At 45.5% G+C, this 21,369-nt stretch overlaps 1 protein-coding gene across 1 annotated transcript; it reads right to left on the reverse strand.

Moving 5' to 3' along the window:
* Positions 1 to 585: 585 nt before the first annotated feature.
* slc7a8a (solute carrier family 7 member 8a) lies at positions 586 to 17,292 on the reverse strand. The gene is made up of 11 exons (XM_086105308.1): positions 16,505 to 17,292; positions 11,027 to 11,231; positions 8,652 to 8,803; positions 5,495 to 5,620; positions 4,835 to 4,988; positions 4,555 to 4,678; positions 3,602 to 3,705; positions 3,356 to 3,452; positions 3,128 to 3,277; positions 2,886 to 3,063; positions 586 to 2,615 (listed from the first exon to the last, which is right to left on the reverse strand). Exons 1-11 carry the CDS (start codon positions 16,632 to 16,634, stop codon positions 2,467 to 2,469), a joined length of 1,569 nt encoding a protein of 522 aa, XP_085961434.1. The 5' UTR covers positions 16,635 to 17,292; the 3' UTR covers positions 586 to 2,466.
* Between the last annotated feature and the right edge of the window lie 4,077 nt (positions 17,293 to 21,369).

A 21,369-nucleotide genomic window follows, 5' to 3' on the forward strand; every position in this document is an offset into this window, starting at 1 on the left:
CTACATAGTTGAAAATTGCTTTACGGCACATAAAAAGAAAATGTCGTAAAACACCCAGAGGAAGAGGAAACGTTTTTTGGGGTTAAAACTTTATTTATAACAACTGCATGGCAATAAACGACTCCCGTCCTGTCGAATTTATAAATATAAATAAAAATAAAAGTAATTTACGGGGATTTTTTTCACAGCACGTTTTCACGTGGCTTGTTTTCCATCTCTCCCTGTTGCAACACACCTGATTCAAATGATCAGATCATCGGCAGGCTCTCCTGGAGCCTGATATAGAAGCTGTTCAGTTCAATTATGTGTGATGCAACAGGGAGAGATAGGAAACATGCAGCGGCCCTCCAGGACTGGAATCGCCCACCCCCGCTCTAAATTGTCCCCAGGTGTGAGTGTGACCACGGATGGTTGGCAACCAGTTCAGGATGTACTTCACCTACTGCCAGAAGACAGCTGGTGCTCCTCACCTGGACAAACAAATGGTGAGTGAATGCATTGAAGCCATGCTGAGACCTGTACATGCCCTTTGACTTCTGGACATCGACATTCAGGGGAGGGGATAAAAATGGCACAAACACCAAATACGTCTGTCAGTGTTTTATTTGCTAGGAGACAATCGACCGTGTACACAATATCGCTAGGCACATAATCACAGCATTGTCACTGTAAAGACCCCATTCAAACAAGAGAAACAGACACAAAACTGGCCCGGCATTGGTTATAATTTCATGTCATCATGTTTTGGGGGGTACGGGCACTCCTGAGACAAATACAAATCAAAGTAGCACCTGTACAGATGGTTAGCATTTTTGTTTTTGGCAGCGTAGATAAGGAGGCTGGGTTGCCCTGAGAAACCGAGGTGATTATTGCTGGTATGAAAACATTGTCGACAGGCGGAGGATGAACATTTTTGGGCATAATGTATTATCAAACACCTGGTTCACTTCAAAAGTGCGTGTTCATTTCAATATACTGTATATGTCGCGCAGCCTGTTATACGTGTGTGTGTGTGTGTGTGTGTCTGTGTATGGGCGTGCAGAGGTCGTGGGTTCGATTCTGGGCTCGAGCCTTCCTGTGTGGAGTTTGCATGTTCTCCCCCCATGCCTGCGTGGGTTTTCGTCAGGCACTCCGGTTTCCTCCCACACTCCAAAAACACGCACGCTAAGTCAATTGATCATTCTAAATTGTCCTCAGGTGTGATTGCGAGCCCAAATGGTTGTTTGTCTATATGTGTCCCGCGATTGGCCGGCAAACGGTTTGGGGTGTAGCCCGCCTGGTGCCCGAAGTCGGCTGGGATAGGCTCCAGCTCGCCCGCCACCCTCGTGAGGATAAGCGGTTCAAATAATGGATGGCTATACATTTATAACTCTTAATTCTATGAATAATTATCTCATAATAATTCTACACTTTAAACAGCAAAATCGTTGGTTACAAAAATATTTTTGACCAGACAATCAATGCCTTATCTTCTCCCTTCAATGCTATTCATAGAGCATTCAGGGGTCGGCATTTGGGTTAATTGCATAAACAATTCAAATGTAGTGATGAAAAAAAACAAACAAAAAAACGTTTCCGGCTATTATCTGCATGGTTTGAATAACAATAAAATCGCCTACGATAGACAAATGAATGTTTCTGTCACATCAGTCGTCGCGTGACTTGAAATGCCAACGAATTAAGGCATTCACGCATCGTCTGCATGGTATACAGAGAACCCCGTTCCAAAAAAAATGTCATTGCCACCCTCCTCAAACGGTTTGGAATAGCCGATAGATGGCGGCAAAGGATTACTTTTGTCAACATGAAACCCCTCAACTCACTTCAGGAAAGTTCCTTCACACCCAATTGCCACATGATGGCACTCAAGCAATCCGAACAACAATTATGCAGAGATTCACTGGAAGCCTCTGGAGGACTAAGTAGTAAAAATAAAATGCAAATGAATATGAGGCTGGCAATTAAAATCAAGCATATCTAAAAAATAAAAAATAAATCAGTCAAAAAAAAAAAATTCAATCAAAATAAAACCAATTATAAAACAACAAATGCATTCTGGAATTTGCGCTTCACATACTTCACAAGAAAGGTTTAGAGACTCAAATTTGGTGTTTTGAATATGTGGAAAAAGCAGAAATTTACAAGATTGAAAACAAAAGTAGAAAAACAATAAGACGTCATCACAGTGAAACCATTTAACAAAAAAAATAATAAGACATCCTCAGATGTTTCTCTTACAGGAGTGTGAAGATGATGAGCTCGCCTGTCTATTTATTGCACACTTTAAAAAAAAAACCCAGCTGAAGGCTTGTGGGGTTGATATTGCTCTTACAAATGTCACAGCATATTTGGCACAGAGATTAAAAAAAAAAAAAAAAAAGATGCATCTAAACATATCCAGTAAGAGAGGGTGTACACGTATTGATCAATAAATCCACATCAAACTGTGGTACAAACTTTGTCGCTTCAGCAGTCTGCCGATTTTTGGTTTTCGCCGTCCTCTTTGGACAGAGGGGACCTGGCCTCCTTCATTTCCTCACCCTCGTCTCCGTTGTCCGGCGTCTGAGCGGGATAAACCACCACGCAAAACTTCTGACCCAAATATGTCATCTTATCTGAAGGAGGAGACGCACGCGGCATTAGTTTTGGATTGACCGCTGAGTGAAAGAAATGAACGACTCAGGAGGATTGGCACGGGGCCATATGGGCGCCTGCCAATCTGCGGGAGCCAGAATACTGGCCCACTGGTAAGGGATACTTTTTTTTTTTTTTACTGCTATGATCAGTCATCTACCGTGCAAATTGGATTAGTAATTCATTGAACTCCTTGGCAAGCGAGCACGCCGGCGTCAATAATTTTACAGCCCGACGTCGGACAAACCTACCGACAAATGCGTCGAAGCACTTCGGCTTGTTGTCCCAGTAAACACCCAGGAAATAGACGGGCACGCCGGTGAGCATAATGGCCAGGCCGATGCCGCACACCACAGGCTCCGAGTAAAGCGAGAAGATGAGCAAGAAGGCCCAGAAGACCAGATAAATGACCGGCCATATCAGGTTGATCTGAAAGCAAAAGAAGAACTTCAGCCCCACTCTCAATAACCGACCCCCTAGCCGTCAGACGCACCTTAATGGGCCTGTGCATGTTCGGCTGTTTGATTCGCAGCACAATCTGCCCGGCGACGGTGACGCCGTAAAAGAGGTAGTTGATGAAACCGACGTAGTTGATCAGGGTGTACATGTCACTGGTGCACAGCATGAGCAAGGTGGACAGGCACTGCGGAACGAGAGGGTCGGAGAGTCAAAACTCGCCTTTGCAACAAGATTTCCTCAAGGGCTGAGCGGACGAACTCACGGTGAAAAGCAGAGCCGGGATAGGCGTGCAGCGTTTGACATGAATCATGGCCAGAAGACTGGGGAGGTGTCCCTCCCTGGCCCCGGCAAAGAACAACCTGTGTAGGATGGCAACATTAACTCATTCACTCCCAAAGACGTTTTTAAACGTCTTTTCAGACTTGGTCTAGAATTGGCTGGTATTGAATGAGTTAAACGTCGCGATCAGGCTCCCCGCAGGAAGAATTTGGAAAGAGGACTGACTTGCCTTGACGACGTGAAGAGGGAACCGTTGACTCCCCCAAAGGTAGACAGGGCGACGGAGATGGGCATGATCCACGCCATCACACCCAGAAGCTTCTCTCCAAATGTCTTGGGGGTGCGGGGGGGAACAAGAGAGAATTGGAGTCTTCCGAACATGTTTAACGGCATTCTCTCTCGAGTGGACCGTAACCAAATACAAATACTTTATCTTGCTTTGTTATTGCTCCCTGGTTCGCGTTCCGCCACGTCGCTGCCGTCCCCTGTTTTTTGCCGCCTCACCCCCAAGATTTCAGTCAATCAAGATCCTCAACCACGCTTTGACTTGACCTTTCTTCATTCACGTGTTTTTCACGTTGGATCGGTCTTATAGTGATGGAGTGGACCGTGGTGGCGACTGTCCTGAGAGATGCGAATATGTGAGGCTTACGAGCTGCATCTGTGGCCCGCTGGATGCATTTGGGAAGGCAAAGTTTGAAGGAGTGTGCCAAGACTGTGGATAGGGCGTCTGAGGGGGAGGGCAAAACTCAAAGGTTCTGTGGCGATTTTCCAACGAGAGTGAATGTTGGCACTTACAAGACTAGAGCTATAGGGGGCGCTGAGGCGGCAAACGTGCACTCACGGGAGTCGTGCGGGTGCATTCTTAGCCAGTTCGGGCTACCGGCAGTAAAGATAGTAATTGCATGTATCACAAGTTCCAATGACAGGACGGTCGGTGGATCGGACTCTGGAAAATTGGAGCGCTCGACTGGATGCTGCTCAATTCAGAGGTGCTGGTTCCCGAGCTGGATCTGCGTTTCCTCTCGAGGGCTTTTGTTATGGAAAGCCGCAGTGCTACAAAGGCTGGCCCCTGGAGGAGGGTCTTGCCCAACTGGCCTGTTAACTATGGTAGCCCAGAGTTCGGACTTGGTTACTTCCCGCCACCGACGGTTACGGAACTGTCACGCGGAAGCCGCTCACCACAGCCACGGCATTGGAGGCCAGCAGCTCCTGTGGACTCATGGCCGTGACGTAGGCAATGTTGGCGAAGACGTAGACAAAAGTCACCAGTGGGATGGAGATGAAGATGGCGCGGGGGAGGTTCCTGCGTGGCAACAACGCGTGTTTTTCGAGGGTTTAAAATCGGACATTTATAGGAAGACTCTCTATGGCGGAAGTGCAATAACGCTTCAGAGATCCGATCCTGGGTCAGGGCTTTCAATGGCCGTTCGCGACTGTGGGAAAGCAATACAAGTCTTACACGTAAGGATCCACCAGCTCCTCTGTGACATAGTTGAGGAAGTTCCATCCCCCGTAGGCGAAGGAGCCTTGGAGGAAGGACAAGGCTATCAATCCCACGTCATAGTCCTGGAAGGGCTCGAAGGCGTTGGCCGGCTCCAACCAGTAGTACTCTCCTACATGTACGAGACGAAGGCTTTATACTTCATTTGCCACAGATTATGTTTCCCAGCCCAATGCATTTTCAAATAAGTCCCCAACCCCCTATCGGCTCATCGGACTTATTTTCCTCTCTCTCAACATTTGGCCTTTCCCCCTTTCTCAAAAAGCTCTCCAAAGATGTCTTTGCTGCCGTTCCCGCGGGAGCGAGACTGGTGGTTTGACGAGTCGGAGGCACAGCCTTTTAAGAAAATATTTTCTGTTCGGTCTCTTGATGTGCCGCCCCGGTAGCACATGTGCCACGCTCTGGCGGTTGGAGACCACGGACGTAAGCCACCTCATTCTTTGTCTTCAAACACTCCTGCTTTGTTGTCTCAGCGGCCTCATCTTCTGCGGGCCCCTGTAACAACTGGCGCTCTGCCGCGGGGCTACTAAAGCTGCAAATGCGCGCTAATACTAATCCCCGCCGTGTTGCTGGTGGGAGGGGGCGGTACATCCCCGTTGACCCTGAGGAGATACTCACCCTTGCAAATCTGCACGATGCCCATGATGATGATGAGGGCCAAGGCCAGCAGCTTCCCTGCCGTGAAGATGTCCTGCACCCTGGTTGCCCATCGCACGCTGGAGCAGTTCACCCATGTCAACAGCACTGGACACACAAAAATACATTAGATCGTCGATGTGTGACTTTTCACAGCTGGGAAACCGAGCGGGGTGGGGGAGGGAGGGACTTTGCTTCGTCATGTGACCCCATATGGTAACAGGTCAGAGGCTGGAGAGGCTGCACATAGACCTTTGATGTGGCTCATGCGCATTAAACTTCTCCATCAGCTTGCACAATCGAGCCATCTTAACATAACAGGCCAATAAGTTCAGGCCAATGGGGTGCCATTAAAAATGGCCTCTTTGACACACCATTTGGCAGGACTATGGATTTTTTTTTTTCTTTGATTAGAGCTTTCAGCAGTGATAGGAAGTCACGGACTTTGTCACTGTACATAATCACCCAGTCAAGTATATTCACATTTGTTTTGAAATACATGACACATGTCTCAAGATAATCGCTGAAAACATGCAAAGGCCGAGAACTTCGCAGTACGGTCGAACCTGGTGACGACGTACCTCGAGGGACAGAGCGAAGCCGTACGTTCTAACGGTAGTTTGTTGTCACCAGTTCCAATAAAATGGCCGACATTGACAGTATGAACATCTATAGATTTAAGAACATGTCAATTACAAATACTGTAATACTCTGTATATGAATTTTAAAAAAAACTATTTTATCTCAACTCAGCTGTATTTACGGAGCACTTTCAAACAGCCATCGCTGCACACAAATTGCTGTACATGGAGCAACTAACATATCTGTAAGTTGAGGGGTTTGTTGTTTTTCAGTGGATGGCTCTTCTTTACGAATGACAAAAGGAGAGATGGAATCCTTTAATGCAATTTATTAAAAGGAGAAAGAAAAAAAAATCAAATGCCAAAGAATACAGGTGAGTTTTGAGGCAGGTTTTAAAGATGGGCAGCGAGGTTTTATGAGACATGAAACAAGCACCTGTAGCAAACCCTTTTTCGTCTCTGAAAACATAAAGGCGCCAAATGATAAGTCCCCCTTCTTCCGGTCAGGATGTGAAAGCCCTTTACGATCATCTTTCAATCTGTTGGCCTCCAACTCTGCATTGATTATGTTGCCGTTACGGACGATTCTCAAAACCGTCGATTTTGCCAATTCGTGGTCTCGGCTGAGCTTGGTCTGGGAAACTCCCTTTCCCACGGTTCGTTATAAAACGAAGGCTTTTTCACTGTTTGGTGGGAAAGATCTGCTCGTTATAATGAAGTTGAAATTATAAAAGTGTTCGTCTGAAAAATCGACAAATGGAAAATGAAATACTGGTACATGAAATCGGGAGTTTGAAATGTGAACGTTGTAGGGGTGGAAATGTTGGAAACGAGGTACATTGAAACAATTTGGGGAGTAGTTTTCTACCATTTCAGATTTTATGATTTTTTTTTTTGGAGGGGGTGCGTGGCTAAAACGGGGCTGGTTTTGCGCTTGGGAGTCCACCATGAGTCCCCGATCCCCACTGTTAAAGCACTTCTGAACCACTCCAACATTCGGTTTGCTAGCTAGCACTGACCTCTCCCCTAAAATGCATCTTCGCAGGATGCCACAATTTACAGAGCAGCTCGGTGCCCTGGGAGCCTGTTAGCTGCTTAGCTAGCTAGCTGGCAGCTGGCACCTCTCCCTTGCGTGACTTTTCATGATTTTGAAGCCTCATTTTTACAAACTTGCTGAATTTTATTTTTTTCATCATTCAAATTTGGCATGGTTAACAACACTCGTCTTTGTGGTGTGTCATATTCATCGGATATTAACTTGACAGGGACTTTGACAGGGAGTGCATTTGAGAGTCTCAATACTTCAATCGATACTTCAGGCCAAAACATGCGAGTGCTTTTGCCACCTTGGACTTTCACTGAATTCAGCCTAAACGTCAACAACGGATATCCAACTGCAGCACTCCTTAGCGTGCCGCTCAGCTGTCGGTAAGATGAGTCCACAAAATCAAAGGTTACGCATGTGCAAGTGCAAACACGATTGGGTCGCCGCCTCATCGGGAGGTTCCTCCCACTCTGTTTTTGACCCAGCGTTATTTGGCCGGCGACTCTGGATACTTCCCTAAATTTAAGCTAGGCTACATTCATTCAGACTGTCTCGGAGGTAATTTTAGGTGTTCCCACATGAATTTGCTGGAGCGCAACAGCACCCCCTGCTCACCTTTCACCCGCACCACCCCCTCCCGGTGCTACTTTTTTTGGCACCTCTTTCGAGGAGTAGGAGAGGGGTGCAGCTGGACGCCGTCTCCTTTTAGAGAACCTTCGCACAAAACGTACATTTCCCAGTAAGGTTTGCTGAGCCAAACACCGCGCTACAAAGCCAGCAGTCATGCCGCCGCGTCTCACTGGCTGTCTGACGTATGCGTGCAGTATTTGCCCGGAGCATGTCAAGTTTTGAGAGGGATGCGGATCAACCGTTGTCGTGGCCGTGCAAACACTCGCTATTAGAAAACAAGTAGAGGAAGGGAGGCGTGCACGAGTCCGGCTAGATCCATTTTCACGGCGGTCTAATGCAGGGGGGTTCAAATGTAGAGAAGAAAATGGAAGGATGAAAGGGCCAACTTTTTGAAATTATTGTCCAGTTCATTTCATCAGCTTTCTGTTGAAGGTGTCAAGGCAAATAGTTGACAATTTCTTTCCAAGTTTTTGGGGAGGACAGCAGCCCTATTTCTCATGTCAAATATCATTTTTCATACGATCTATATTTTTTGGGTCCTGTCACGGGCCACTGAAAATTTGATGGCGGGCCGCAAATGGTCCCCGGGCCATAGTTTGGACACCATGGACGAATGTGCTGTCAGTGACGTTTTTTTTTTTTTAGTTCAAATGTGTTTCAAGACGTGTGGGAGGGGTTAAACTATACTTTTCTTTTTTGTGGTCTCTCTCAGATTTTGCCCTGCGTCGCGGTTGGTTTTGGAACGTATGAACTGGAGATCACAAACGATGATGCCAACACATTTGAACACAATTCACACTTATTTTCGGGTATTACAGAGGGACCCCCAAAATATGTTGAATGTGTATTGGACATTGCGTTTTGTTTTTTGGGGGCGACTTACGGAGGCAAACTGCAGCGAGCAGGCGCAGCCCGTTGTCCGGCGGTAAGCAGGTGGGGAAGAGGGGCTGCAGGACGTAGTTGGAGAAGGTCAGCGCGATCACGGCCTGGTTGGTCGGGTAGATGACCAGCACGGCAATCCACAGACGCAGGAACCTGGACCAAAAGACGGGGAGGTGGCGTTTGGGGATTAGGACAAAGATGACTTCTTGGAATGTTTTCGCTCGGTCAAAATAACAAGCATTGTTCGGACAAGGGTTTAATGGAGGCTTATGACGGCTCATTCCACAGGAATGTGTGTGTTTGACGTGAAAAAAAAATGTTGGGGGTAGGGGTTGTTTGGTGACAGGGTACACTAACTATAGCAACTTGACAAGTACAGCGATGGAGGAACAAGCAACCTTTGGTGTTTTTCTATTGAAGTCGTGTTTAGGCGGACGTGAGGTACAAAAGGAGCAGAGCTGACACAAAACAAACGTGGCATATTTATCCAAGATGGAGGCCAGACGCGTCAACCCAAGCTGAAGTTCTCTCAGGACGTAAAGGTCATTGATGTGTATTGATAGAAACTGGAGTGACAAAAAAAAAACAAACAAAAAACAAACCTCGGCTGCTTTGTCTGATTGAATTCCTATCCCAGGATACATCGTGATTGCAAGTACCCTGGTGATAATTGAAGTGGCTGGGGACACTGGGGGGGGGGGGGGGGCGCCATACAATGGTCTCATCCGTGTTTATTGTCTGGACCAAAGCACAGTGTGTTTTTACTCTTTTCTGGGAAATTGTAACACAGTTGCCAAGCCCTGAACGGTAACATCACCTTGAATGAATGAGCGGAAAAGAGAATGTGAGCCCCGACATGAAAGCCACAAGCAGCAACAACAACCCCCCACCCCGCAAAATGGTTTTGTAAGCCTGCCCATTTATAATCCAGGTCCATACGTCTGATCTCCAGGCTCATCCAGTCCTAAGTCCAAATGTTATTAATTTTAATATGAACTCTTCATGGTTCGGCCCCCCTCGACAGTAAATGTAATCAACCTCAGATGTTGAACAGAGAACACTGGACCTTGCTCCATTCCACTTTAGAGCTCCCCAAAGCAGGAGCGTCCAACATTTTCCCTCTGAAGCCCTGAACAGAAAAACCAAAGGCTGCAAAAGGCTCCTGGAAATTCTTTACCTTTGATTGCGCTGAGCACCAGCAGACTGGTATCTCAAAACGAGAACCATCTGTACTCAGCTGAACTTAACACACAGCAGAACGTGGAGCAAAGAATAATGCACTACTGCCACGCAATTACCTTTTTGTTCATCAGGAGATGAGAAATCCAATTTGGAAATAGTTTTGGGGTTTTTTTGTGCATTTTTGCCAAAGGCGACGTTTCCCTCACTTGCGGACACACGAGCCCTGCCCGGGTTTCGAAACGCCCACAGGTGCCGCAAGTGAAGGTGTTCATTCATTTTCATCCAATTTTAGGGATTCGTTTCTTTTTCAAAATGAAAACACAAAATTAGGAGTGAAAAACACTACTTTTGTTCAAGCAAAGCCCCTCCGCTCACTTCAACATAGTTCTTTGGTACAAGATGCCAGATGTTGGTGGCAAAGCGCTTCTTTGTTAGGTATAAGTTCCTCAGCTCACTTCAACATCGATTATTTGCACCAAGGTGATGATGACAAAGCACTACTTCTGTCGAAATGAAACTCTTCAACCTACTTCAATAAAGTTCCTCGACAAGATGGCAAAAGTTGGCAGCAAAGCGCTACCTTTGTCAAAACAAGGCTCTCAACTCACTTTGACATTAGTCTTTGGAGATGCCACAAGATGGTGGCAAAGTACTATTTTGGCGAAATGAAACATTTCATTTCACTACAACAAAGCCCCTTGGTGCCAAGATGCCACAAGAAGATTGCATAGCACTTTTTCACTCAATGAAACTCCTCAACCTATTGCAACAAAGTTCTTCCACTCCAAGATGCTCCGAAGTCGGAAGCAAGGCACTGTTTTTGTCTGACTGAAGCTTCTGAACTCACTTTCACATCGTTTCTTGGCACCAAGATGCCACCGATTGGTGGCAAATCATCACTGTGACCTAAGTGAAGCTCCTCAACTCAGTTCAACATGCAGTCTTGGCACATCATTCCTTTTGCCGGAATGAAGCTCCACAATTGTCCTTCACATAGTTCCTCTGTACCAAGGTTCCACAGAATGGCGCCAAAGTAAGACTTTATTGCTTTGGCCTGAGCATAATAAACAGGGAAATTTTCACCAAATAACTGAGTAGAGGTTAAACATTTTTTTTTTAAATTTGCGAATTTGTGAAGGAAATTAGTATCATGAGTAGTATTCAGCGCCACTTGAGCCTCGAGGGTTCGCTCACCCAGCCAATCCTCCGAAAATGTCCTTCACATAGGAGTAGTCGCCCCCCGACTTGGGGATAGTGACCCCGAGCTCGGCATAGCACAGCGCCCCGATGGCCGTGATGACGCCCGTGATGATCCACACGACGAGGGCCACGCCCACAGAGCTGGCGTTCTCCATCACGCCCTTTGGACTGACAAAAATTCCAGATCCAATAATGTTACCTAAAAGGAGAAGAAAAACGCGGATTAGGCAGAACATTTCAATACAGATATCAGTTACACATGTATCGCCAGTCCAAAAGCATCAAAAGCATCGCAGTACACTGGTCTCAAGGAACTATGTTGACGTGATTATTATACTCACTAGAAGAAAAGTGTTGGAGGAAATTGGGCAGGGTTTTAGCCTGGGTTTTTCGGCGGGATGTAACGATATCCAAACGTCACAACATGATATTATCACGATATATAAACCTCGCGATACGATAACTATCACGATATTGTGGGGAGGGTGGCGATATAAAAATAGTGGAGGAACTCAAATGTCATTTGGTGATTAGCGTGGGCCTTGAACGTCGGTGGCCAAAAAGTGCTTGATTCAAATTAAACCGCACTAAATACACTAACCACAAAATAACTTGGCCTGTTTCACGGAGGTGTCGCTTTTAATATCGTGTCCTGACGATGACGATATCGACGCAACTTTCGTATCGTGATATCACAATCTTGCCGTTGTCGTTACATCCCGAGTTGTTCATGGAAATTCCAGAGTCTTCAGCACATGTTGTAATAAGAGTTTTTTTAAAACTGAAATAGGCAACGTTTAGAATTTGTTTTGATGTGTGTGATGTTTTTACAAGTATGTTAAAGGTAGATAATAAGGTATATAATTACAGCACCCTTTGCGCAAATTTCTGTTAGCCAGTCTCCAGTCATTATATGTTAGCATCAAGCTAGCAGACTTTTGTTAATATACTGTATGGTTTGTTTGAACATTCTGGGGTGTAAATATACAGTTCTGGCTAATCGTTTGTTTTATGTGTCACACAGTTTGCAGAATGGGAGTTACCAGGATGTTGATATTAATCCTGAGGAATAATTTAAAACTGGTGTTGTAAAATGAAAAATTGTACAGGAGTGGTAAAATTATTTCAAATTGTTTGGATGTCTTGCTATACAGAGATTTTTCGATTGCAGGTGGATCAGATGTATTTTGTGATAAAACGGGTTCACAGCATCTGTGTATTTTTGAGACATTTGTAAGATTTGCCCAATGTAAAATAAGAGCCATGGCGTGATAAAGATAGCGACAAACACTTAGTTCATAGATCAATGATCACGAATTGGGGGGGGGCGTGCCATGCCAGCAAGTGGAACTGCTAACCTGACCTGTTTCAGTAGCTTCTCGACATGGGATGCCACTTCATTTCAAGATGAGGTCACTTTTTTTTCTCTCTCTTTTTTTTTTTTCTCATGTGGCTTTGCGGGCAAACAGCGCAGGAAAAATAACACGCTGGCACAAAAATATGAGCGACAGATGTGCACGAGGTGTGGGGGAGGGTTGGTTGCTGTCACTGCGATATGGCGGCCCAGTCATCAGGCCAATTGGGAAGTGGTAATCTGCTGATGTAGCAAGATGTATAAGGAGCGGGCGGCCGGCTTCAGGATACCGGAGTAGAGGTGGGCCCACATGAGGGTAGACGGCTCATAAAAGGGCGGTGATTTCAAAGGACGCCTTGAAACATTACAGCCCCGCATGCATGATAGTCCGTACGGTCCAAAAGTCCAAGGTAGTCGCAATTCCTCGACACAATGAACAATGATCCAGATTTTATAGCCAGTGCGTTTTGCGTTTGTGACACGCTGCCAAATGCGGAAAGGTGGAATCGCCGCGATGACAACTCGAGCCGGGTCGCTGTTTCATAAAGGAAGAAGAGCTTTGCTGTCAGACATGCTCGACGTGCAGGTTTCTGTTCCTGTTCAGCTCTTTGGACAGAAGCCCAAACTCCGCTTCAATTCCTTACACAAATGAAGCAAAGAAAATGTTAAGGAGCCACAACATTAGTGGAATCCAATGTGGCCCCCGGGACTTAAAAAGTAAAGATTGCGCAACCTGAAAATTTCAGTCGTCGCTAAGTAAAAACTCACTTTTCTACAAAGGAATGATAGAGTTGAAACATAACCAATGAAAACAAGAAGGGTTAAAAAGCATCTCCATTTTTGTGAATTGGGGAAAATGATTTCTGGTTCCACAGTAACGCTCGTAATTTCTGTTTATGGTACGCTAATGTACTGTAAATGAAGCAAAATAAGAGGCTAATTTGGTAAAATTCAAACTTCACATGAGACATGTAATCGATCAATCGACAACTAATCGATTAAGACAATTCAACAACTTTTTTGTTTTGTTACAGCTTTTTAAAAAATCTGAGATGTAAGCAGAATTCTAAAATCTAAAAATTCTCTCAAAGATTTTTTTTCTGATTCCAAATTTGCCCTCTTTTCTTTCTCTAGCACATCAGGTTTGTATAATAATAACAATAATAATAATAATGATAATGATATAATCAATTTATGTTTTTGCATTTTCTGCACAGTAAATATGAACTGTCTTGTTGTTTCATCAACACGTGGCAATAAAAGTTTTTTTTTCATGAAATTAATTGACCAAAAATAACCAAAAAGGCCGCCTTGCTCGAGACATGCTGACAACGCAGAGTTCAAACTTAAGGCGAGCAGTTACGCAGTTCAACACGGAAATAGAGCAGCGGCAAGAGAGTTCAACGTTAACGAGTCAATGTTATAACTTGCTGTTGGTTAAGTGAACTGTGTCGCTGCTTTCATAAGTTTTACTGACATCTGATCGTTCTGTTGGTGTTTCCTTCAGTGTAGCTCCATCTATTGGATGCATTGTAGATTGCGTCTTATAATGCGGTGCATCCAATGTTTGAAAAAAATTACAAAGTAGGCCATTCATTGAAGGTGCGCCTCATAATCTAGTGTGCTTTTTAGTGTGGAAAATACGGTAATCTCTTTTACCAATAAGATTTCAAAGTCGCCTCGCGCACGCACACACAGAATCAAAGCATTTTCATATTCTGTGATTGGTCGGTCAGGCCAAAACTACTCAGCTAGCAAAACAGGTTTGTCACAGAAGTTGCACATGAATACATTTAAAACTCAGTCAGTCATGTATTTTATTTCTGGAATGTCAGTGAGGAAAAAAATATCCACTCAATAAAGCGTGCTTTGCCAGCTCAAGTGGTTTAGCCGAGCATGCTAATGCAACTGAGTTATCAGGGTGGGGACCTTGTTGCAAGTGGCCAAGGGTTCACTTGTAATCCTTCTTACAAATTGCTGTGTGTGAGTGCGTGTGCATGCGTGCATGCGTGCGTGCGTGCGTGCGTGTGCGTGTGTGTGTGTGTGTGCGTGTGTGTGTGTGTGTGTGTGTGTGTGAGACTGTTTGATGTCCTTGGAAACAAGGATCGCTCGCGTCTGAGACGAATCACGCCGGACCCACGTGACATGAAAGTCCGGACTCTGGAAGGGCCGTAAAACCCTCTGACCGCACTCAAACAATTGGAAAAGGACAGCATGCAATATATGCATAAACAAATGAAATCATTTTGATATCAGTGAAATCTGAGGTTGCACAAAATGCACACCCCCGCTTAAAACTGCAGATGTGACCTTTAACCGCGTGTAAAGTTCAGATGTTCTAGTCGGCTTTTCCTGACATTTTCCTTGCCACGCCCGACAGCACAAGCCCTGGGCCGCGAAAGCTGACACCGCATTCGCGGTATCTCATTGTTCAAAGATGTGTGTCAGGTGAAGGGTACAAAAGAATTTCCCGGAATCAAATATCCAATGGGACAGCGCGAAGATGGTCATCCCATCCCCTAGTGGGGAATATATTTGCCCCGCAGTCACATGAAGAGTTCCAAACAGCTGTTAGGCCTCTCTGCTCGAAAGCAAAAAATGTCAGGAATAGAGTACGAGAACATGAGAAGTTTATAGTGGGGTGAATAAATGGCGGCAGGTGCATGACGAATGCAATTAACACAGGCACAGCCACAGTTTTAAGAGGATGTGCACACTTATGCAACCAAATTTGGTCATTTGTTGATTTGGGTTTTTTTTCTTTAATGGAGGTGTGCAGGTCACATTAAAGCTTGAAAATGATTTTTGTCTTTTTTTTTTACATCACAAAAACCTGGTCCTTTGAACAGGGTGTGTAGACTTTTTATATCCACCGCCGATGCAGTGTGACACAGAGAAGCGTGTAATGTTCTGCTTTTCTTTTGTCGTATGTTAAGGAAGTCATTGTTGGAAGGTTTCAAATAACTGTGCCAAGTTGTGCAATGCTAATTTCCATTAGCCCATTCATGGTTTTTGGCATTATATGTTAGCATTAAGCTAGGGCAGTTTTGCTAATACATGTTCCAATGCAACATTTTGGTGTTTAATTATACACTTTGTTCACATGTGTTTAGAATGTGAAAAAAGGTTGTTTTAAGAAGTTTCAATGTGTTTAAACTCGAAAAGGGGGGAAAAAAATCTGATAGTTTCTACATTGCAGATTTGAGACTTCCGTCTCATCTAATGTTTTTCTGTCTGTTCTCCCTCCACTCTCGGGACTCGTGTGCACTCTCACTCATCTTTTCTCTGGTTACCATGGAAACACACGGCTGGATGAGTCAGCCTTCCCTCGCTCCCCTTCCACCTGTCAAGGTCAATGGAAGGACCGCACATTTACAAGCGGGCTGCGAGCAAAAGTGACCCATGGGTTAAACCATGTTTCAAGATGGGGGGAATTGTCGAGGGTGTCATCAACTCCACCCTCCCTATAGTTTGACTTGATTAAGGACAAGCGCGATAGCCAATGAATGGATGGCCTAAATAATAGTGGGATGGCCCATGTATCAAAAGCGGAAGAAGAGTTTGTTGTTCAACACGACATGAACCAGGCTATTCCTCATTTGAGGTGCAACTTTACACTCAAGAGGACAAGTTTCTAGAGCATGGACGACAGATGGAATGTTGAGCCACGGGTGAAACCATGTGTCAAGAGGGCCGAATAGTAGGGCTTCTTTTTCAACACCGGTGGTGGAAATTTACCCTAATGAGGTTAAGTGGGATAAAAGATGGTTTGGTGAATGGTTGAAAGAAGATGGACACCTGCGGGTTAGACCACGGGTCAAGATAGTGGAACAAATTAGGGTTTTTTTGCCCCAAACTATAGACATCAGACCTGTTTATCATTTGAGGTGGAAATGGGCCCTGTATGAAAAATTGACAGATGGCTGAAACCATGTGTCGAGAGGGGGTGTTTTTCACCACTGCTTTGCAGGTGGTTGTTTGCCATTCGTGGTGGAAATTTAGCCGAATGAAGACAATTGAGGCATGGGTGAGGGTTGGCCCGTGCGACATCAGGAGCAAACAGCGTGTGCTTATCATTTGAGGTGGAACTCTGATGCCAAGTTGTGCCGACAACTCACCAACTATGATACCGCAGGCGCTGACAAGGCCGATTTCTTTCTTGAGTGCAACTCCTCCTCCTCCGTCTCCGGACTCCTCACCGGCAGCATCCTTGGAAGAAGCGCCCCGCTGTCTGGTACCGTCCGACATGTCGGCAGAGATTGCGCGTCTTCCCACTTCGGCTCCCTCCGCGGCTCCCACGTTTGCCCGAGCAGGTCTTCCGCCAAATAAACAACGCGCGTCGACGCGCTTTTCGGCGCTGTCGACAACCTGTAAGGCGCGCAAACGCACACGCGGAAGGACGGACTCGAAAAGCCCCCACCCTCGCGCGCCACAAATAATAAAAAAGAAAATAAAATCCACCGCCGGTCTCAGTGGAACGCGCGTCAACTCCACCTGTCGTGCCGAACGTGCATATTCTATTCCAAATGGCAAAAGTCTCCGTCGCCGAGGAGCAAACTGAGCGTTTGTCCCCGTGGGGGCTGTGGATCACGTTGAGTCAGCTGCGCGTCGTAAACATCCGCGGTGGTTTATGTAGTGCGCGGCTGAAATATGCACGCGCATTAGCCCCGCCTAAGACGGCTTTACTTTGCCTCATTTTGGGACACTCTTCGTTCCTGTCGACACCAGGGCGGCTGGCCCGTGTGATTTCCAAGATCTTGTCATATTTGTTGTACGAAGAAGAATAATCGCCCCACCCCGTGACCCGAATCGCTTGATTCAAACGAAAATAGTTTCATGTCATTTGTCTCATCAAGATTTGATGTCTGTCGTGTATTGTCCATCATAACAAAAAGATCGGTGTCATGAACAGTTTTTACAAAGGCACTTAACACTTAAACGTTTAAATTCGATCATAGGTTCCATTGTTATCCAATTATTCCCAAATGACAAAAGAATCAGAAGAAATGATTTTTTTAAATTTATTTAGCTCATGAAATAATGAGTGAATTGATTTAATGAATAATTACGCATTTTGTGTCATCAAATAGGCCAATATTATGAACATTTCAAATGTTTTTTAAATGAAATAATTGGTGAGCTAGAATATATTTTTTGCATTTCAAAAAAATTGATTGTGACACGACTTTAGTTTGTTTTTGTAATTTAAACATAATTAAATAATATGCCGACTCTCAGAATGCGCTGCATTATCTTACTACAAAAATTGTTCATCACTTCAGGTGGATATTTACCCAAATGAGAAAAAACATCCAAAAAGAGGGTGAATAGTCGAGGTCGCTTTTCAATAGTTGTAGCCCACTCACCTAGTTTTTCTTTTTTTTTTTTTTTTTTTTGGGGGGGGGGACAATTTTACAAATGAAAGGAATTATCTTATGCACGCACACACTTACTAGTCACCTTTCTGGCACTTCATTCACCTAGAGGCACCAGTGCTTCCTGTTCACTCTGACATCCGGCAAACAAAAGACTTACATCAACGCCGTGCTGCGAAACGGAGCATTTTTGTTGCTGACTCATGAAATCCACATGTGGAGTAAATGGAACTAAACTGCAAAAGGAGCATAGAGTCACTTGACTTCACTGTTTCCTTATCAGTGTTTGTTTGACGAGATCTGCCACAACGGCCCTCCGTGACCTTCCTGCCTTACTTTTTGGCCATCAATGTGCGGCGCTCCTGATTTGGCATTGTTGCCTTGATGGGATTAGCCGACCTCTTTTGCAGATGACATCAGCTACGTGCAAATTAAATATCTTGTTGAGTGCATTTGTCACGTGACCTGCGCCGCCACACATCCTCAGGGAGCACTTTGTATTTGCCGAGCTGCCTGAAGGTCTTGCGTGCGTCAGCGCCTGCGTGTGTTTGATCAGGGTGGACCATTTGAGAAATGCAATCACACTCAGGAGACATGAGAAAAATGGATAGGAAGTAAGCAAGAGAGTGTCCTTTGAAAGACAAAAGAGGCAAATTACGTGAAGCGAGGCCCAGAGTGGTTTTCCAAGTCTGTCTCGCCGTTCCAGAGGTTGTCGGTTTAAATCCCCATTCACCAAATCTGCATGTTAGATGAGTTGGAGACGAGCGAGGAAAAGGGGAATCACACTGGAATGAAGTTTTTTTCCACTCGAGGTGGAAACTTACCTTCATTTGAAAAAGCAGCAATGAATACAGATGGAGGGGTGTCCGTCCAGCCCAAAATTGACCCTTAGGTTAGAAGACCATGTGTCAAGAAGGGGGTGACGCAAGTCCTTTTTCCAACACATTTTTCTCATGTTTTGTAAGGGTGATGTAAGGGTGTATTAAAGGCACTATCCATCTAGTGGTGAACTATAAGAATGCACTGACCCGTGTTCTTGGCCAGACTGCAATTGGTGTCTCAGAGAAATCAGCTTTTGCAAGCCAATTAGTTCGATGTTTTTTGTAATCAGCAGAGATGTAAGCAAAATGACATCACGAACGACATCCACAATTGCCTCAATTGACAAAGTAGATGCATGGCATTCGTTCCACATGCTGCACCCATCATGTTGGGGAACTACGTTGGCTAAGTTTGTCTCCTTCGAATGTCCGTAGCAGAAACATGGCGGTGAAACGTCACATCCTCCTGTTGCGACTACTTCACCAACGATTACCTAAAAAATACCTTGGTGTGATAGAACACAGAGAGAGAGAGAGAGAGATTAATCTATCTACCGGTTGATCGCGATCGACGTACAGGGCACCCCTTAGACCATGTGTCCACACTTTTTATGTAAACCTTTTGAATGACAAAGCAACAAAGAGTGTGAGCAAGAGAAAATAAACGTACTGTATGTCTGCAAGTCTTTTCTACCCGTTGGGAATGTAGGCTAAGGAAACTCGCAGGGGATTCAAAGGGATTAACAGAGTTGTGCAGGAGGAAAGGCGGCAGTGATTTGAACTTGGCCGCTATGTCCTGACTCAGCGGTGCGCCGCTGACCATCAAAGCTGAACTCATGACTTTTCCCTGTACACTTTTTGCAAGTTCTGCGCAACACACACCGCAAGGAATACCTTTCCATCACGTGGATGCAGCTGACGTATTTATCTGGAACGCGCACACACATACACACACACACACTCACGCACGCGCGCACGCTGGTAGGCGACAGATTGATCTGTGAAAGGCTTGGAGATTGTCCAGATAAGGCTGTGAATGAGTAAGCCCCCTTTTCCCCCCTCCTGTGGAAAATTGGACCAATGACAAACAAACATGAGCAATCTGGAGATGTCGGCCTTTGCCGTCACAAGTGGACCGCGTCATAGATGACCCATATCAGTTGAAATAAAACGGCAGGAATGAAATAGGCCCATGCCGAAAGGTATCCTCGTGAGGACAAGCAGTAGAAAAGTTTCACATAATTGTCCCATCCCAACCCCCCGCCGCCTCCGCCCCACGCAGCAAGTTTCCCCGCCCGCGATTTGGAAACCCGGCTGGGTGAAGATCCACCACTTTCAAGCCACCCCGTACCGCATAGGAAGCGCTTTTACGTCAGTGGCAAAGAGGTAAGCGGAGCTGCAGTGAGGGACAAGTCGAAATTGGCGGTCTGGTGACGACGTGCTGCCGCCGGCTGAAAAACGACGCCGCGTGAAACATGACTATCCCGAGGTGGCCGGGGAACAAAGGGCCTTGTAGGCCGAGCCCGTCCGAGGATCACGAGGCCTTTTAATACCAAAGCGTTCTTCGAAACAGACAAAAGTAATGGGAGCTGCCATGGGAACATCAAGTTCCATCAGCTTCCACTCCTACGTGGAGCGTGTGAGAGCAGCGGAAAACATGATTAGAAGTTTCAGCTCTTCAAATCGACTCAAATATCACCTGAAAGAAGTAAACGCAAGCTCAAACAAGGATTCAAATTTCGTTTTTATGAGCCCCGCTCACGCTTTACGAGGCAACGAGTTTGCATATTTTTAAGTAAACATACTGAGTATGCAAAAGTAGGGACGCACCTTTTAAATGAACTGACTGCACAACGAGGAAAGAAGAGAGCAAGGAGCGCTGAAAGGAAGGAGGAAAAGTAGGAGAGGTGGGAAGGAAACACAGGAATCGAGAATGCTACCAAAGGAAAAAGGAAGGAAGGATAGCTTGAAGGGAGGAAAAACATGGCAAGCGGGGATGAAGGAAGAAAGGAAGCTCGGCTCTAGGAAAGGAAGAAGGATGGCCAAAAGGAATAATGGCTGTCCTGTCGGAAGGAACATGGACGGAAGGGAACAAAGGGAAAAGGAAGGAAGGGAGGAATGAATCGGGTAAACGATAAAGGAGGGGAGAAGGAAGAAAGGCTAAAAGAAAGGGTTGGCGACAGGGAAGAACAAGAAGGCTGAAGGCAGGCGGGAAGCATGGTTGGAAGGAAGAACGGACGCTCGGGTGGGTAGGAAAGGAAGGAAGAGAAAAGAGTAGTGAAGGAAAACATTAAAAAAAGAAAAGCAGAGTGAAGGAAAGAAGGACGGAAAGATGAAATCGAGGCACAACGGATGTAGAAAGAAAAGCATGGATGGAAAGAAATAAGGATGGATTAAAGGACGGAAGGAACCAAGTGAGGAATGAAAGAGGAAAGAAGGAATGAAGCTTGCATAGGATGGCAGATCAGAAGGAAGGTTGAAAGGGACCAAGGAAGGAAGGAAGGGTCCTAACACAATCCCGAACCCACACCTGGCCTCGACACCCTAATTTAAAACCTTACCTCGAAACGCAAACCCAGGCCGAAAACCCTATTTTGAAATTGAACCGTTTCGTGGGCGTAATCAGTGGAACGACTAAAGATTCAAGCGGACACCTGCTTTCAGTCGCTTTGTTTTCCTCGAAACCCGCGGGACTCCCAGGCACGAGCGAAACTTCTGGGACTGTTTGTAAACACCACGTTAGCAGGAGGGCGGGGGGCCGAAGAAGTGTTTGAACATTACGAAGGA

The sequence above is a fragment of the Hippocampus guttulatus genome, chromosome 2 (genome assembly GCF_054856545.1).
Source record: "Hippocampus guttulatus isolate MCC_2025c chromosome 2, RoL_Hgut_1.0, whole genome shotgun sequence".
NCBI lineage: Eukaryota > Metazoa > Chordata > Actinopteri > Syngnathiformes > Syngnathidae > Hippocampus > Hippocampus guttulatus.

What these genes read in the sequence shown, in the direction of transcription:
- slc7a8a (XM_086105308.1), bottom strand. Translation starts at nt 16,634, where the DNA reads ATGTCGGACGGTACCAGACAGCGGGGCGCTTCTTCCAAGGATGCTGCC. An exon ending in GCTCGCTGCAGTTTGCCTCC is followed by an intron (nt 5,621 to 8,651) that starts GTAAGTCGCCCC and finishes TTGTGTGTCCAG; the next exon opens with TGCTGTTGACATGGGTGAAC. An exon ending in GTGCTTCGACGCATTTGTCG is followed by an intron (nt 2,616 to 2,885) that starts GTAGGTTTGTCC and finishes CTCCTCCTTCAG; the next exon opens with ATAAGATGACATATTTGGGT.